Raw genomic sequence first — 19,840 nt, forward strand, 5'->3', positions numbered from 1 at the left:
GGTTAACCGAATAACGGAACAACCAGTTTCAGGTTAAAAAAATTCGGTTTTTCAAAATCGCTTTTCAGTTAATTTGGGTTAAAAACCGAATAATCCAAACCCTTAGATTTTGAAATGGAAACGATAAATTAACTTTATTCACCCTTTTTTTACCCGGGAAATGTAAAAACTTAAAAATGGGCTGTCCTGTAATAAAAATGAGGTGAATAGAAATGGTAAGTAGGTAGTAAAAGTTAGGGTTTATTCATTTTAGCAAAAAGAGAAAAAGAGAGAGAGCTCACAGCTAGGGTTTCTTCTCTCATTTTCTGCGGTCTCTCACTCTCTCTCTCCGCGGCTCCGCCTCCGGCCACCTCTCCACTCCGGCCAGTCGGCCACCTCTCCAGAGATCAGGTACTCTCTCTCTCTTTCTCTCTTTGAAGCTCTGATCCTCTCCTTTCTTTTCTTCTTTTTTTTTCTTTCTTTATATTTTTCATTTGAGATTTTGAGGGTTTTGATTTCTCTTCCCTCTTTCAGCAGATCCACACAAAGCTTCTGATTTCTCTCCTCTGTTTCTGAAGATCCCCATCTTCAACTCCCTTCTAAAGCAAACAGAAGAGGAATTTGGGTTTTTCAAAGGTCTTTTGAAGATTCTCAAAAGAGGTGAGCATAGATTTTGTAGGTTGGAGTTGGATGAGATTTTGAAGGTTTTTATCGAAATGGGTTTGAGTTCTTGTAAGGAGGATTCTCGCCCTTGCCATGGATTCTCGCCCCTCTTGAAGAAAGCTGGGTTTGAGGGATTAGGGTTTGTTGTATTTTTTTGGGGTTTCATTTGAGCATGATCTTTAGAAGTCTTTTTCTCTTCAACTTTTTTAATCAGTGATTTTTTTTCCTCAGGGTTGATGGGAATGGACATTTTTTTTGGATGTATACCATCCCCCCCCCCCACTCTGAGGCTCTGATGGATATTTTCCCCTCTTTAACAGATATCGTTAGGATATACAGGGGGGTGGAGGAGCCACCGTTAATCCAAAAGGCTTAAAAGTTAATGATTTTTGTTGGGGGGGGGGGGGGGGTATCCATTATATTAGAGATTTAGAGGGGGGAATATCACTGCCCTTTGTGTTTTGTAATGATATTTTGGTTCTAATTTTTTTCCTTTTTCTTACACATCTCATCTGATGTGCTAATTCATGGAATATTAGGGTTCCTATACTCCTTTTATATAATTGCTCGATGGTGATTTCAATTAGGGTTCCTATATTTTGCAGTTAAAGTAGATTTTTTTCTTATTTCTTTTGCAGATTATGTTGTTATGATTCTTGTAGTTGGTTGATTGTTTATTCCTCTCAACTCTCAAACTTTGAAAGAGGACGAAGGAGGTTCTGTTCATTCTCCACGGCCACCTCTCCACAGTCACACCCAAGGTTCTAATTCCTATAGTTGGTTCTTCCTTCTAGGTTTAATTTATTTTGTTGGAATTGAATTTTGCCTTGCATTCTGAGTGGGGTTTTGGCCTATTTGGCTATTTGTTTTGGCTTATTATCTCTTACTCTGCTATGTGATTTCTCTGCTATGTGATTTGTTCCATTGATGTAATCCGTCACTATATGTCTATATCTGTTGCAGCTTACTATGATACTATCTACTATGCCCTGTGAGTGATTTGTTCCATTGCTGCAATCCATTGAGAAGGAATTTTGACGCTTCATGTTTTCTAAATATGCCTTCTTAAATGACATGTTTCTTTAGATTAAATATTATAGAATGATAATTACTACTTACATGGATTGAATGGTTTGGACTTTGGAGTACTTGTTTGTATTGAGATATGAGGGGTCTGTGGAATGATTGTATTGAGATTTAGATGGTTTGTATTGAGATTTTAGGGGTCTGATGGTTTGTACTTTGGAGTAGTTTGAGGGGTCTGATGGTTTGTACTTTGGAGTAGTTTGAGGGGTCTGATGGTTTGGACTTTGGACTTTGGACTTTATGTAAATATCTTGTGCTGCAGTCTTTGATCTTTGATCTTCTCTTATTTAGGCTACTACTTTATGTTAATATCTTGTGCTGATTAGTTTGAGAGCTACTACTTTATTTACTTTATTGAGAAGTGGTTTATTGTGTATTTTTCTTTTTCTCCTAAGATGTCACAAGAAGGAGGAGGAGTTTCTACTCCTTTATGTTAGCGACCAATCTTCAAACCCCACAGACTCAAGCGAAATGATTGCAACCTCATGTAAGAGAAAGAACATGAAAGCAAGGTCAGATGTGTGGGAGCAGGGTGACCACGTATGGGTCCCGCAATATGAACGATGTCTCCACCACATTTGGGGCATAATTCAGCGGAAATGCAATACGAACTCTTCTTTTCCAACATGATACAAAACATAAATTGAGAAGGGTGACGATAAATTCGCACCGAAGGATAATTCGCACCCTTTATAACATGAATTGTGGGTTGTGGCTAGGGGTGCAACTTGGGTCGGGTTGAACCTGAACCCGACGGATTCAACCCGATTTTGGCTCGGGTTGGGCTGGCATTTCCTCGTGTTGGGTTGGAAAAAGCCAACCCAATTTAATTTCAGGTTGGGTTAGGGTTGAGGCCTTGGCAACCCGACCCAACCCAAAACTGGCCTCCATCCTCTAACTGTATCTTGATTTTCATTGGGTTACTATATTTTTCTGTTTGGCCCAAGGTGAACCTGAACCAACCCGACTCAATCCAACCCGATTTCGGTAGATGGGTTGGGTTAGGGTTGACCATCCTCAACCCGAGGCTCAGGTTGGGTTGGGTTAGGGTAGGGTTGAGGGAATGCTATCTCGGGTAAGGTTAGGGTTGGCCTCAACCCGACCCGAGTTGAACGCCTAGTTGTGGCAGACTTTTAATGCTTTTTGACGCCAAAATCAGGCTAAAAGGGGTGTGAATTATCCTACAAGGGTGTGAATTTATCATCTCCCATAGGGGTGTGCATTATTCGGATTTAACTGAATAACCGAACTGAAATTTTTTGGTTGGTTCGGTTCGGTTATTCCCTTGTTCGATTCGGTTTTGGTGTTGGGAAAGATTGGAATTCAGTTTCGGTACCGGTTAGTTGTGAAAATAATTCGGGTTACCCGAACTAACTGGATAAGTCATTAACTATTAAACTATGTAACAAATATTAGGGCTGTTCACTATGCGGTTAGAACCGAAATAATCGACCGAACCAAATGTGATCGGTTATTTCGGTTCGGTTAAATAGTATTTGGGTTTGGTTTCGGTTTAAAATTCCAAGCAATTTCGGTTTTCGGTTTCGGAATCGGTTTATGTTAAAACAATTCGGTTAGCACCGAATAACCGAATGGGGAGTATTGCTTAAAAAAAACGAATAATGCAAATTTGCAATTACGATATCATATTCACCTTTTTTTTTACTTGGGACAACACCACTAGAATAAAAAATACTAGTAGTCTTTACTTGGGGGGTGTCCCGAGTAAACAACGAGTGAATGGAGACTATATATCATATTGCTTTATTGAGTTTGTTCGTTCGAGTCTTCCAGACCTAGGGATTTGAGTTTTTTTTTTCTTTCTAAGAGATACAGTTACAAAGAGGAGAACAGAGAAGAGGAGAACTGAGAACCGAGTGACGGCCATCACTCCGGCGAGTCCGCGACCCTACGCCGTCCATCCCACGACCCGCGACGGCGCGACGGCCATCACTCCGGCGGTTTTTGACCCCTCATTCCACTTCGAAGATTAAAGAATCGAAGGTATGTACTGTAGGTTTTCCCTTATTTATCCGAAGAATCAGTCATTCCTTCTTGGGTTATTCTTCTTCTTCCTTATTTTTTTTTGAAAAGTTTGGATGAGTGTGGTGACTGGTGGATTTGCTGGTTTGGAGAGCAGGAAAGGGTTGTATTGTATGGATTTAGGGTTTCATAGTAGATTTGTGGGTGCTGGCCTACTGGGTTCTGTGGATTTGTGGGTTTGTTGGATTTAGGGTTTCATGGTGTTTGGATTTAGGGTTTCATGGATTCGGCTAGAACTCACTATTCGGTTTGAACCGAATAAACCGAAAAACCGAAATTATATAATCGGTTTCGGTTCGGTTCATGACAAAATCGGTTCAGTTTCGGTTTGGAAATTTCAAAAACCGAATTTTTTGGTTTGCTCAATTCAGTTAATTCGGTTCGGTTTAAACCGAATGCTCACCCCAAAGTCAAATATGTTTTAACTTTTAACCCTGTTTTTTTACCCGGGACAGCCCCCACTCATTCACAGATTCACTTTATGCAGTTTATTAGGGGTGGTTATTCGGTTATAACCGAACCGAAATAACCGAAATTTGATAACCGAAATTATTTCGGTTATCAAATTTCGGTAACCGAAACCGAACCGAAAAATTTCAAAACCGAACCGAAACCGAACCGATTAAAAATTCGGTTATTCGGGTATAACCGAATAAACCGAATAACCCGAATAGTGGGAAAAAAGAGAGAAAATGCAAAATCTTGGTTTCGATGGGAGGGCTAGGATCATCCAATCGAAGTGATCTTTGGAGCACAACCTAATTAAGTTGTGATCAATCAAATGGACGGTTTTGATCATCCTTTGGAGTGCCCGTATCACACTTTTTTTTGAAAAAATAATGATTTTTATCATTATTTCGGTTATTTCGGTTAACCGAATTGTTTCCACTCAAAACCGAAACCGAAACCGAAAACCGAAATTTGGCATCCATGAAAACCGAAACCGAACCGATTGATATTCCAACCGAACCGAAATAACCGAAATAAGAGGTTAGAGAATAGATAGTGAGACCGTGAGAGTGTAGGGTTTTCAGTTTTGAGGTTTTCTTCTCTAGTCTGTCTCTACTCACCGTCACCGACTCACTGCCTCTCCGACTCCACCGTTTCCGCCTCTCCGACTCCGGGATCCATTAAACCTTGCGAGAATCCGGCGATCCATCAAACCTTGAAGGGGGTTTTATTTGTATGAAGAAGGGAATAAAAACTTTCACTTTCAGGTAAAGTCATAGAAACTTTCAGGCATAACAATCTGTTGATGTAAGTTGAAGGGGGTTTTATTTGTATGAACTATGAAGATGATTTTATTTTGCATTTTTGCCATTTCATGAAGAAAATAGAAGGGGGTTTTATTTGATTTTTTTTCATAGAAGGATGGCTTAAGATAGGGCATCAACATATTAAGGGAATCTGAAACCCTAATTTTGGGTTTCAGATTGAGCCATTGAGGAGCTGCTATTGGATGTGGAGCCCATTTTCCATTTTTCCAGTAATAAAAAATCAGAAACCCTAATTTTGGGGACCGATCATCCAACAGCAGCTCACTCACTCCTCCTTGTTTGATAAAAAATTCAAAATGGATATGATGGTGATGTAGGTGCTGTTGAAAATTTGAAATTATGTAGCTTATGTTGGATCAAAATATCATGGCTTCATTTTTCATTTTTTCATATAAAAACTCCCAAAATCAAATTCTGCTGGTTGTTTGGTTATAACCGAACTAACCGGGAAATTATTACGGTTCGGTTACTTTAGGTCCAGACAAAATTCGGTTACGGTTTCGGTTAGTGATTTTCACTAACCGAAATTATTTCAGTTAACAAAAAATGGGTATTTTGGTTCGGTTATAACCGAATAACCAGCCCTAATCTCCCATTGAGAGATTAGGGCGATGATTTTTTCACCCCGCTGTAGGAGGGATGCGCCCCCCAATTTAACATGATTTGACGTCAAAAAACGTCAAAGTTGCACACGATTGACGTTAAAGTGAGGCGCATTCCTCACTCTAACGCTTTTTGAAAAAATCATCTCCTTAGGAACTTTCGCAATTTTTGTGCTTCCCAAAACCCCCTCTGCTTCAACCCTAGGCCGCGAACGGCTTCTGTCCGAACAGAAAACTTGTATTATAGACGTCTTTCTGTTATGAGAAACGGAGCGAACGAAGGCCTATGCTGTCGAGAAAACGGGATTTAATTAGCCCGTCAATCTCCATGGAAAATCTGATATGAATATCTCTTCGAGCTATCAATATCTAAGGAATTGCTGCAGAGCATTAGATCTTCCAAAACTCTTGTAAGCTACTTCTCTATCTTTCCATTTTCTTTTGTATATTAACCATTCCCCCTTTTAGCTTGTTTGAGTCCATGCAGTAAAAAATAAAGGTAATTTTTCAGTTTTTGGCTAGTCAAAAGTCCTTGTGTGACAAAACTCACAACAGAGAATTGATTTGAATGTTCTCGGTTACCATTTCATTGACTATGTACAAGAGATAGTAAAACGTATCCCACAATTAGGATCGTGATTGAAGGAGAGAGGAATGGAAACTATACAATTTAGGAACCTAATTTGAAGTAGAAGAGGAAAGGAAATATACATGGAATATACAGTGTAATATTGGGTGAGGATACAGCTGTGTGCTGATCCAGTTCTTTCCCAATATTCTTTGAAAGTGTTTTCATTTCCTAAGACTCCCCCTCAAGTTGGAGTGTGAATGTTGAGACACCCAACTTGTGAATGAGTGTATGGAATTGTGCAACATCAAGAGGCTTAGTAAATAAATTAGCAGGTTGTTGGTGAGAATGGATGAAGGTTGTAAGAAGTAGGCCCTCCTGAATCTTTTTTCGAATGATGTGTCAATCAATCTCGATATGCTTCGTACATTCATGAAAGAACGGGTTGGCGGCAATGTGCATGGAAACTTTATTGTCACAAAACATTAAGGCGGCTTGAGAATGAATCACTTGCGGATCACGAAGCAAATAAAGACGCTAAGTGATTTCATAGCAGGCAGTGGCCATGGCAAGATATTCATCCTCAACAAACGACCTAGAGACTGTGATTTGCTTTTTGGATTTTCATGAGATAGGAGAGGAACATAACATGATGCAATATTCGGTGGTAGATCTTTGAGTATCATTAAGATGCGGCTATCTAGGCTTGTCCATAAATTGGCTGAGCATTTGTTAAGAAAACGTTTTGTCTGGGAGTGTAATTGTGAGATAAATTACACAGCCAACAAGATGACGATACCTGGTAGGATCAGGCAAGAGATCACCATCCAATGATGTTAATTTAACATTTTGTTCTATGGAAAATGTTGCTGGTCGGGAGCTAAGAAAGCCGGTATCTTCCAAGATTTCAAGTGCATATTTGTGTTGAGAAAGATGTATGCCGTACTTCGAACGAGCTGCCTCAATGCTTAAGAAATATTTAATCGACTGTTGAGGAACCATTTCAGAGTAGTAATAGTAGAAAGATCATTTTTGACAAATATGATATCGTTGACATAAATGAGCACGACTGTAAAAGAGGATCCTAAAAGCTGTGTGGAGAGGGAATAATCCGACTTAGTTTGAACAAAACCTGCATCCATTAACATAGTAGAATGTTTTGCAAACTATTGACGAGATGCCTGTTTAAGGCCATATAATGATTAATTGAGTTTGCAAACTTGTGTCTCCTCCTTACGAGAAAACCCTGGGGGTAATTGCATGAGGACTTTTTCTTCTAGATCATCATGTAAGAAGGCATTGCTGACATCTAACTGATGGAGATGACATTGATGAATAGCAGCCATGACTAATAAGGTACGAAGAGTAACCAATTTGGTAACGAGAGCAAATGTTTCTAGGTAGTCCAAGCCCTCTTTTTTACTATAACCCTTGGCAACAAAGCACGTCTTTTAATGTTCAGCAGAGAGTTATACTTAATTTTGTAGACCCATTTACATCCAGTGTTTTTTTTATAAGAAGGAGGAGGGTTGAGGGTCCGAGTGTTACTGCCTTCAAGGGCTCTTATTTCAGTAGCCATGTCTTCACACCTTATTTCAGTAAACTTTCTTGTTCAGGTACTTGAGTAGATCGACAATTTAAAGTGTTACTCTGCCCTTGGTTCGTCAACTGAAAGAAGATGAGTTCCAGCGAGGGGACACAAGAATTTATAAAGTCCTCACATTAGAAAACTGAACTTGATTAGTTCAGTAACCTAACATGAGACAAGGCTCAATCAATGAAGAAATCTAGGAAAAAACAACAAACAGACGTCTGCAAGTCCATTTCTTGTAAGGAAATGAACAGGTCATAAACCTGTCTCCCACACTACCTTCTTACAATCTAGGAAATTGAAACTCTAACTCAGAATACTGAAATGAAAAATGACTTAAGGGGCTTTATATATCAGCCTTTAAAAAAACAGAAACTAACTACTCTAAATGAATTAAGGGCCCGTTTGGATACCTCATAATTTGTATTTGGGTTTGGAATTGAGTTTTGAATACAAAATGAATAGAGCTCATGTTGAGGGAGACAGAGAGGGAAGGGGGTACTTCCTACTGGAGGGGAGAGGTTGAGGAACAAAGAGGGTGAAGGAAACTGCCAGATCTGTGGATTTCCAATTACTTATTTCCACAGCATATTTGGAAATCTGATTTTTTTTCACTGTCAATCGCTGATTTGGAAATCCAATGATTTGATCCGGATCCAAATCACAACGCAAAATGGGCTGCAAATGTGGGAAATTGTAATGACCCGAATTCGTCAAGTCGCTCTGAGCAAAGAAAGCTACTAAAAACAAAAGCAATTTTATTTTTTTAAAAAAAAATGAAAGTTTATATTAACTACGACAATCCAACCATAGATCTTATTCCAAATTAGAACTTCCAGGTCCATCCACAAAACAAAGCAACAAAAACTTTAAAAAATCGCATACAGTTCTAGCTGTCACTCTATTTATTAAAGAAATGAAATAAGACCCTAATCTTCCAAGGAACGATGTAGCCCATCATTCCCAACTACTCCGATGCTCTCTCCCCATAACCTAGGCCTCTTCATTGATGAAGGCTCATTCATTCCCACTTACAAAATCTGAAATGTAAACCGGGTTAGAGCAAAGCTTATACAGCGGCTTCAGCACAGTAAAGAAAACAATAATACAGTTGAATATTTACCATACAATCCTCTAGGCATTCAACAATAGAAACTAACATCCTATATATGGATTTCAATAAAGTTGAGTATCCTAAACAATTTATAACTTAAAACAATTAACATTTCAACCAGTATATCTAGAGAGCAGGTGAGGAATAATTAAACATTAACTACTAAAAGAAAACAAGTTATTATGAATGGTGTATGCATATCATGAATGTTGTGAGACGCCTAACCCCAAGGCCTTTTGGCTTTTTCCACAATTCTTTTCTTTTCTGCCCGTGGCCTTGACCGCACGACTAACCCCTACCACCCGTCTTTAAGTAGGGACATTATGGTTTTAGATTACGGAACGCAATTATATTGCCGAATCGCTTCAAGGATGGATCCCCTCAGATGCATTGCCAACAAAAGGTTGTACACACTGCTCAGGTTGGCTTTAAACTTAAAGTCCCAGGTAGGTGTCAACGACCTCCCTAGTTCCCCCTTTTTCCTAGGTGTCCATGCACGTTATCTATTTGTGATTCGCGACACATCACCTTTCTAGTGTTGTAAGAAACACAACTGGAGTCATCATACTTACATACATTACTACATCTTCCAACTTACTCTTTACAGTTAATTAAGAAGAGAACTTGGAATTTTAAGCATTTAATAACTAAATAAAAGGCTACAAATCTATCAACAGTTGTATAAGAGGGAGAATTAAAATAGTAACTACAGCAAGAAAGTATTGTAAATACCAAGAACATTATTGTAAACATTACACATGCGAGTCAAGCTGTCACTTGCCTTTTACCGTACGAGTGTGAAGGGTAGAAATGGATTCCACTAAGGAGAAGGGTGCAATGATCCTGGAGTAGAAGGAATAGAGTGTAACTTGTCAATTTTTGTTTATGAAAAGGGTCATAAAAAAAACACAATACAAGGTTCAGATTTTTGCCTCGCTTTGGGGCTCAAAGCCCCCATACAACATTGTACCCTTGCTGCCCAGTTTTTGGGGCACGAAGACCACACACAAAATAACATCTTTGCTGCCCTGTTGGAGGGCAGAAAAGCCACACTCAAAACAGTACATCTGCTGCCCTAATTTGGGGCACAAAACACCCTCAAAACAGTACATCTGCTGCCCTAATTTTGGGCATAAAAAGACTCTAAGTGCTGCCCTTTTCTATGGTATAAGTACAACACACAGACAGGACTATTGCTGGCCAGATTTGAGTATTAAAATCTAACCCAAACTAAGTGTTGTCCTGCTTGGGCTCGACATACACAAGGTAAGCAATCATAGACATGGGTGTTATGCACCTAATACTGTTGATCTTCATGTAGAAAAAAAATCAAATTTACTACTTTTGTAAGAAACTAATACGCACAAGGTCCCAAATCCGATCATTCTTTTATACTAGGATAATTATAGAAAACCGACGCCATTTTGATTGTATATTTATTCATATTTTCATCGAGTTCAAACCTCCCGAATAGTAAAAATCCACATGCGATGGTCCGCCCAAAGTGGGACCACATGTGCCACGTGTTTGCCAAGTGAGCCACACGTGGGGGGTGTTAAAGTATATATATATATATATATATGTGTGTGTCATAATGTAAAACTGTGGAAAATCATTTAAAAGGCCTTATATGCGAGAACTGATGGGATGCGAAACACACACACACACATGTATATATATATGTGTGTGTGTGTGTGTGTGTGAGTATAGTACCTAAAACAATAAATACAAATATAAAGTCATTTGATCAATTACAACTGTCTAAAACCTATACTTGCAAAAATATCATTTTTCCCAATAGAAGAATCGAATGTCAGTAGTTAAACATGTATACTTATAGAGGACTAATAAACCTGAACATACTAGTATTGGATTTATTTACTACATATAACTGACACACACACACACATAGCCTGACAAAATGGTTCTGGGTTAGTGAATGGCGCCAGAGTGACAGCTAGAACTGTATGCGATTTTTTAAAGTTTTTATTGCTTTGTTTTGTGGATGGACCTGGAAGTTCTAATTTGGAATAAGATCTATGGTTGGATTGTCGTAGTTAATATAAACTTTCATTATGTATAAAAAAAATAAAATTCCTTGTGTTTTTAGTAGCTTTCTTTGCTCGGAGCGACTTGACGAATTCGGGTCATTACAATTTCCCACATTTGCAGCCCATTTTGCATTGTGATTTGGATTCGGATCAAATCCTTGGATTTCCAAATCAGCGATTGACAGTGAAAAAATATCAGATTTCCAAATATGCTGTGGAAATAAGTAATTGGAAATCCACAGATTTGGCAGTTTCCTTCAATCTTTGTTCCTCAACCTCTCCTCTCTAGTAGGAAGTACCCCCTTCCCTCTCTGTCTCCCTCAACATGAGCTGGCGGATCTATTCATTTTGTATTCAAAACTCAATTCCAAACCCAAATACAAATTAATTCATTTAGAGTAGTTAGTTTCTGTTTTTTAAAAGGCTGATATATAAAGCCCCTTAAGTCATTTTTCATTTCAGTATTTAGAGTTAGAGTTTCAATTTCCTAGATTGTAAGAAGGTAGTGTGGGAGACAGGTTTATGACCTGTTCATTTCCTTACAAGAAATGGACTTGCAGACGTCTGTTTGTTGTTTTTTCCTAGATTTCTTCATTGATTGAGCCTTGTCTCATGCTAGGTTACTGAACTAATCAAGTTCAGTTTTCTAATGTGAGGACTTTATAAATTCTTGTGTCCCCTCGTTGGAATTCATCTTCTTTCAGTTGACGAATCAAGGGCAGAGTAACACTTTAAATCGACGATCTACTCAAGTACCCGAACAAGAAAGTTTACTGATCTAACCAAATCTGACATGATCAGGTGAGTTTCCTAAAGTCCTTCAAGAAATCTGAATTTTGTCCTCATTTTGATATTCTAGACAGTAAATCATTTCTGAACTGCAAATCAACTTGCAAATTCTGTTTGAAGTCCGAGTTTCACAAATACTAGCAACCTGCTGATTTTCCTAAAATCAGTTCAGTTCCAAAATTGATTTCAGAATTGTTAACAACTGAATTTGGCAGATCCAGTTGTCAAACAATCATTACAACAGACCAGGGCACGTGATTTCAGAATTGGATCAGCACACAGCTTTATCCTCACGCAAAATTACACTATAATCCATGTATATTAAATTTCTTCTTCTACTTCAAATTAGGTCCCTAAATTGTATAGTTTCCATTCCTTTCTCCTTCACTCACGATCCTAATTGTGGGATATGTTTGTACTATCTCTAGTACAGAAATACATCAACATAGTCAACGAAATGGTAACTGAGAACATTCAGATCAATTCATTGTCCTGAGTCGCATTCCTCGACGACCAATTCACAAGTACCTCTCACCCTTTGTCTCAATACTTGAGTTATGATCATATTTCCCCATCTTATTGGGCATTTGCTGTAGTAATCTCTTTTGTCAAGTCTTTCAAACAAGTTGTTCGTGATCTCAAATGATGTGAAGACATGGCTACTGAAATAAGGGTCCTTGAAGGCAGTAACACTCGGACCCTCAACCCTCCTCCTTCTTATAAAAAAAACACTGGATGTAAATGGGTCTACAAAATTAAGTATAACTCTCTGCTGAACATTAAAAGGCGTGCTTTGTTGCCAAGGGTTATAGTAAAAAAGAGGGCTTGGACTACCTAGAAAAATTTGCTCTCGTTACCAAATTGGTTACTCTTCGTACCTTATTAGCCATGACTGCTATTCATCAATGCCATCTCCATCAGTTAGATGTCAGCAATGCCTTCTTACATAATGATCTAGAAGAAAAAGTCCTCATGCAATTACCCCCAGGGTTTTCTCGTAAGGAGGAGACACAAGTTTGCAAACTCAATTAATCATTATATGGCCTTAAACAGGCATCTCGTCAATAGTTTGCAAAACATTCTACTATGTTAGTGGATGCAGTTTTTGATCAAACTAAGTCGGATTATTCCCTCTCCACACAGCTTTTAGAATCCTCTTTTACAGTCATGCTCATTTATGTCGACGAAGTACGGCATACATCTTTCTCAACGCAAATATGCACTTGAAATCTTGGAAGATACCGGCTTTCTTGGCTCCCGACCAGCAACATTTCCCACAGAACAAAATCTTAAATTAACTTCATTGGATGGTGATCTCTTGCCTGATGGTATCGTCATCTTGTTGGCTGTGTAATGTATCTCACAATTACACTCCCAGACATAACGTTTTCATAACAAATGCTCAGCCAATTTATGGACAAGCCTAGATAGCCGCATCTCGATGATACTCAAAGATCTACCACAAAATATTGCATCATGTTAGGTTCCTCTCCTATCTCATGGAAATCCAAAAAGCAAATCACAGTCTCTAGGTCGTCTGTTGAGGACGAATATCTTGCCATGGCCACTGCCTGCTATGAAATCACTTAGCGTCTTTATTTGCTTCGTGATCTGCAAGTGATTCATTCTCAAGCCGCCGTAATGTTTTGTAACAATAAAGTTTCCATGCACATTGCCGCCAACCCGTTCTTTCATGAATGTACGAAGCATATCGAGATTGATTGACACATCATTCGAGAAAAGATTCAGGAGGGCCTACTTCTTACAACCTTCATCCATTCTCACCAACAACCTGCTAATTTATTTACTAAGCCTCTTCATGTTGCGCAATTCCACACACTCATTCACAAGTTGGGTGTCTCAACATTCATACTCCAACTTGAGGGGGAGTATTAGGAAATGAAAACGCTTTCAAAGAATATTGGGAAAGAACTGGATCAGCATTGCTGTATCCTAACCCAATATTGCACTGTAGATTCCATGTATATTTCCTTTCCTCTTCTACTTCAAATTAGGTTCCTAAATTGTATAGTTTCCATTCCTCTCTCCTTCAATCACGATCCTAATTGTGGGATACGTTTTACTATCTCTTGTACATAGTCAATGAAATGGTAACCGAGAACATTCAAATCAATTCTCTGTTGTGAGTTTTGTCACACAAGGACTTTTGACTAGCCAAAAACTGAAAAATTACCTTTATTTTTTACTGCATGGACTCAAATAAGCTAAAAGGGGGAATGGTTAATATACAAAAGAAAATGGAAAGATAGAGAAGTAGCTTACAAGAGTTTTGGAAGATCTAATGTTCTGCAGCAATTTCTTAGATATTGATAGCCCGAAGAGATATTCAGATCAGATTTTCCATGGAGATTGACGGGCTAATTAAATCCCGTTTTCACTAACCGAAACCGTAACCGAATTTTGTCTGGACCTAAAGTAACCGAACCGTAATAATTTTCCGGTTAGTTCGGTTATAACCGAACAACCAGCAGAGTTTGATTTTGGGAGTTTTTATATGAAAAATGAAGCCATGATATTTTGATCCAACATAAGAAGCTACATAATTTCAGATTTTCAACAGCACCTCCATCACCATCATATCCATTTTGAATTTTTGATCAAACAAGGAGCAGTGAGTGAACTGCTGTTGGATGATCGGTCCCCAAAATTAGGGTTTCTGATTTTTTATTACTGGAAAAATGAAAAATGGGCTCCACATCCAACAACAGCTCCTCAATGGCTCAATTTGAAACCCAAAATTAGGGTTTTAGATTCCCTTAAGATGTTGATGCCCTATCTTAAGAACCATCCTTCGATGGAAAAAAAATCAAATAAAACCCCCTTCTATTTTCTTCATGAAATGGCAAAAATGCAAAATAAAATCAGATTCCCTTCTTCATAGTTCATACAAATAAAACCCCCTTCAACTTACATCAACAGATTGTTATGCCTGAAAGTTTCTATGACTTTACCTGAAAGTGAAAGTTTTTATTCCCTTCTTCATACAAATAAAACCCCCTTCAAGGTTTGATGGATCGCCGGATTCTTGCAAGGTTTAATGGATCCCGGAGTTGGAGAGGCGGAAAAGGCGGAGTCGGAGAGGCAGTGAGTCGGTGACGGTGAGTAGAGACAGACTAGAGAAGAAAACCTCAAAACTGAAAACCCTACACTCTCACGGTCTCACTCTCTATTCTCTAATCTCTTATTCTCGATTTTAGATTTTTAAGTCTTTTATTTACAAACAAAATTTCATCATTTTTTTGCTCGGTACAACACCCATAGACTGCATAAAGTGAATCTGTGAATGAGTGGGGGCTGTCCCGGGTAAAAAAACGGGGTTAAAAGTTAAAACATATTTGTTACATAGTTTAATAGTTAATGACTTATCTGATTAGTTCGGATAAGTCAAGACAAAAAGGATCCAGTAGCCTTCCTTGGAGTCATTTTAGATCTGATTTCCTCAAGATCATCAAGTCAAAATCTTCAAAACAGTTCATTGGTCACTAGACAGAATTTGACAGATCTGAGTTCACCACAAGAACTCAAGATCCTCTCCCAAGATTTGCAAGAGTTGAGAAAATCTACGAACTTGGTTCTGATACCAATTTAACGAGTTCACCACAAGAACTCAAGATCCTCTCCCAAGATTTGCAAGAGTTGAGAAAATCTACAAACTTGGTTCTGATACCAATTTAACGCAGGTCGGAAGTCAAATTCTCACCCAAAATTCGGATGGAAAACAGATCTTTGCAATTCTAGTATTTCGGTGTTGACTTGGTGGAGAAATCAATGATCAACCAATGTCTGGTTCTCTCCTTATGAATGATCAACTAGGTCAGAAGCAAAATATACTACCTTGCTGGCACAAAGTGATGACCATGCTAACCTCCAATTAGATGGTTGGCAGTGACGTGTGGCTGATGTTCTTACAATTTGTACTTTGGTAGCTCCAAGCCTTGGGGTATCTCATTCTTTATCAATTAGGATCAGTTTCATTAGAATAGCTAGTGGGTTTTGTTTGTGTTGATTCAGATGACATTGGCCTTCGAAAGAGATTGTGGATTTCTGCAGTCAACTGCAGTTCTATTGTTCATTGTTGATGTGGAGTCTGATCAACCAATGAGGAATGGCTAGGTCACATTATAAAGAAAAACAAAATGGTGCTTGCTCGCACTAAGTGATGACAATGCTAACCTCTAATTAGATTGTTGGCGGTGATATGTCGCTAATGTTCTTACATTTGATAGCTCCAAGCCTTGGGGTATCTTATCATTTATGGGTTGACTGCCATGGTTATGGACTGTAGGATAGTATATCTGAAACATGAATTGCGGATTTGAACCAACAACTTGCCATTAGGAAAAATGATTTTGTACTCTTTTCTCCTGTACTTAGAAGGGGTGATTGCATTGAACTGGAAAGCAGGGTGAATACTTATACTGGAAATGCACCGAGAGCATTGGTCCAAATCTAGATAGCAGGATAAAGAACAGGGTTTGAGATGAATATACTGTCCCTGAGGTCAAAATACAAATAAAGTAAAATATAGCTGCTATAGAAGACCAATATCTGCTTCTCTCCTTATGAATTTCATAATATATATGATAGTTCCAATATTTTAATAGCAGGATCTGCATTTTACACCTGTACCAGCTGTATCTCTATGTTATTTTCCCCCTTATGTGTGTTAATCTGTAATGACTACATTGTTCCCTAAAGTTATATCTCCTTAAGAATTATAATATGTACAAAAGTACAAGATTTAACATAGCAGGAATGCAGGATATGCATTTAATTCTGAACCAAATTTATCTCTTAAAATCCCACTCTTTTACTGAGGTTCCTGTTGTTTACATTTGCCGTCCGTTTGATGAATTTATGAATAACCTAATGAAATCCATCACACCATTCTTAGGTCTGTTTGGATGTGTGTAGTATATAAGTAAAAGGAAAGGAATGGAGATTCCCATGTCTTTACTTTCCTTTTTCTCTTGATTTGAGAGGAAAGTCAAGCAGTGCAAGACGGCTTGCATTTGGAAAATTTACATCTAACAAGGTCTGGCACGTGACTAGTGAATGTCAACCAAAGACTGATAGGATATCGAAAATGTCTTTTACGTCCCCCCTCCCGCTCTCTTGGTGCATACGAACATTTCATGTCTTTCATGTTAACTGCACCATAGAGTTCCTGTGATGGTGCATGCATTTCATGTTAATTCTAGTACATGGTTCCTGTCTGTGCTGTCAAATTCCTGACTTTCTCTGTTTTTTTTTTTGTCCTTTTTGGTCAGGCTTTAAAGTCGTTCTAGTGTCAAACATGGAAGAAGGCAATCAGGGTAATCAGCCAAAACAATCATTCACACTTTCAGATGGCGACAAAGCTGTAGGTGAGGACACGGAGGATATTGGTTATGCTTTAATTTTCTTTTGTAATTTTGCAATTTCAAGTACGCATACAACAAAGTGTATTTTCTAGGTGCACTATTTTTGCTGGAGCATCAGTCCATTTTTCAGTCCAAGTGACATGTAGGTTACTCGTTTGTATAAGAAAAAATTAAATTGTAAAGAAGTGCATGGTGGTATACTTAAGTGGCATCAGATCTAAATTGGACTTTTCAAATTTTGTGACTTGTGGGATCAGATCCATGTATCAGGGTAATTTTTCACGTAACTTTTTCCATATAACTAGTAGTTGCAGATGCAGGTGGAGCTAGTCCTGTGAAGGAGAAGTGTTGGGATCAGAGAGAGGCCGTGCCCGGGGAGCCGCGTTGTGTTATCTGTGGTCGCTACGGTGAATATATCTGTGATGAGACTAATGATGACATTTGTAGTACAGAGTGTAAACAAACTCTCCTTAGCAGGCTCGCGAACTCCCAAAAACCGGTTAATCTCCCTGCTTCTGTGAAATTACCTGTGAGTGATGAATGTTACTATGTTAGAGATGACAATAGACCACAATCAACTTGCTTAACTAGCGAGCGGGTTGAATCTCTGAGAAATAAACTCAACATCCGTGTCAAGGGAGAGTCGGTCCCACCACCCATCTTGTCATTCTCCTCTTGCAATCTTATTCCACAAAAGCTCCAAGAAAATCTAGAAGTTTCTGGATTTGAAATACCCACACCAGTCCAAATGCAAGCCATCCCAGCTGCTTTGATTGGCAAAAATTTACTTGTTTCAGCCCATACTGGGTCGGGTAAAACAGCCTCCTTTCTCGTTCCTATAATTTCTCGCTGTTCAAACATTCGATTTCAGCACTCTTCAGATGAGAAAAAACCCTTAGCTATTGTTCTAGCACCGACTAGAGAGCTCTGTGTGCAGGTGGAGGAACAGGCCAAGGTGCTCGGAAAGGGTCTCCCTTTCAAAACTGCACTCATTGTGGGTGGTGATTCCATGGCCAGACAAGTGTACCGCATTCAACAAGGGGTGGAATTGATTGTCGGAACTCCTGGCAGGCTCATTGATCTCCTAACGAAGCACGATTTTGAATTGGATGAGGTTTCTACTCTGGTTTTGGATGAGGTGGACTGCATGCTCCAGAGAGGCTTTCGTGACCAAGTAATGCAAATCTTTCAAGCCTTGTTCCAACCTCAAATGTTACTATTTTCTGCAACAATTCCTCCAGAGGTGGAGAAAATGGCGAGTTTGATGGCAAAAGATCTTGCCTTAATCTGTGTAGGGAAGGCTAGCAGGCCTAATGACTCGGTCAAACAAGTGGCGATCTGGGTTGAGTCTAAGCATAAGAAGCAAAAACTTTTTGAGATACTGACAAGCAAGCAGCATTTTAGACCACCCGTTGTTGTGTTTGTGGGTTCGAGACTTGGGGCCGATCTTTTATCTGAAGCAATTACAGTTGTAACTGGATTGCGAGCCCTCTCTATTCATGGGGAGAAGCCAATGAAGGAAAGGAGGGAGAGCTTGAGGTTATTTCTGATGGGGGAGGTTTATGTGATTGTGGCAACAGGGGTTTTGGGACGCGGGGTGGATCTATTGAGAGTAAGGCAGGTAATTGTCTTTGACATGCCGAATTCCATCAAAGAGTACATTCATCAGATTGGGAGGGCTTCGAGAATGGGAGAGGAGGGAATGGCGATTGTATTTGTAAATGAGGAGAACAAGAGTCTGTTTAGAGAGCTGGTCGAGATTTTGAGATCGGCAAGAGCTGCTGTTCCTCGGGAGCTTGTGAGTTCACGTTATTCGATGGGTTCTTACCCTGTTGGAAGGGGACAAAAGAAAAGGAAGCATGGTTCTTAAAGGCTTGAGGATGTGATTTTGGTTTTGTTGGGTCAAATTTCTATAAAGAATCAACCGTTGCTTTTGATTTTGTGAACTAAAAGGACATTAAGAGAGTGCAGTTTACACACAAATTGCCCTCAAAATGAAGTGGGCTATGCAGCAAAACTGACCCTAACAGACAAAATGGGGCAAGTGATTCATGCTGAGCTTGTTCTGCTTGGAGGAGTTGACAATATGGGTGGCATTTGCCTACTTTTCTAGTGGTCTCGTTTGGGTCGAATCCAGAAATTGTTATTATATTTGCATGTACAGAAGAATAATTGTCTTTTTTTTTTTTTTGAAATGGTAATATTATAAATGATGGAAAAATCAGGAGACCGAGATGGAACTCCCATATTTACAATAGAAAACAAGAAGACAAAAGAGTAGAAATATACAATCAACGGCACACCACTCCTCAAGGAGGAAGATGGTCAAACCACCTAATAGGACCACAGATACGCCGCGCTTAGCAAGCGCATCCGCCTTATCATTTGCCAATCTTCTGACATGTTGATATCCGATAGAAGACCCCAAAGTTATATCATCAATCTCATCAAAAATGGAAAGAAATCTCCACCGAGGAGCCGACCCACCTTTCAGCCAACGAATCACATTTAGCGAATCCCCTTCAGCAATTGTTAATACATAAATTTTGATTTTCATTCAATTTTTTTTCCTTCATTCTTACCCTGTCCATATTATTGATAGAAAATCCCCCCTCTGAGCATAACTCAATGGTCCTCACTTTGTTTTTTTAATGGTACTCAATGGTCTATACTTCACTCTTTCTTTTCAACGG

General features: G+C 38.9%; 1 protein-coding gene and 1 long non-coding RNA gene across 5 annotated transcripts; both read left to right on the plus strand.

Annotated features, from left to right (window-relative positions):
- The first annotated feature begins 253 nt into the window (after positions 1-253).
- LOC143855439 (uncharacterized) lies at positions 254-1,650 on the plus strand. The gene is made up of 3 exons (XR_013237877.1): positions 254-390; positions 514-639; positions 1,281-1,650. It is a non-coding gene; the product is annotated as an uncharacterized LOC143855439 (long non-coding RNA).
- Positions 1,651-3,514: 1,864 nt separating this feature from the next.
- On the plus strand, positions 3,515-19,376 carry LOC143855530 (P-loop containing nucleoside triphosphate hydrolases superfamily protein). 4 transcript variants are annotated; one of them, XM_077365679.1, is made up of 3 exons: positions 3,515-3,732; positions 17,055-17,150; positions 17,453-19,376. In XM_077365679.1, the coding sequence occupies exons 2-3, from the start codon at positions 17,081-17,083 to the stop codon at positions 19,015-19,017; spliced, it is 1,635 nt and encodes a 544-aa protein (XP_077221794.1). In that variant the 5' UTR covers positions 3,515-3,732; positions 17,055-17,080; the 3' UTR covers positions 19,018-19,376. The 4 variants fall into 4 exon arrangements, with proteins under 4 accessions (XP_077221794.1, XP_077221795.1, XP_077221796.1 ...); XM_077365680.1 differs by having other exon boundaries at positions 17,456-19,376; XM_077365681.1 differs by having other exon boundaries at positions 17,462-19,376.
- The last annotated feature ends 464 nt before the right edge of the window (positions 19,377-19,840 follow it).

Source organism: Tasmannia lanceolata, unplaced genomic scaffold (assembly GCF_043159265.1).
Source record: "Tasmannia lanceolata isolate RefF3 unplaced genomic scaffold, GAP_Taslan_0.1 ptg000021l, whole genome shotgun sequence".
NCBI lineage: Eukaryota > Viridiplantae > Streptophyta > Magnoliopsida > Canellales > Winteraceae > Tasmannia > Tasmannia lanceolata.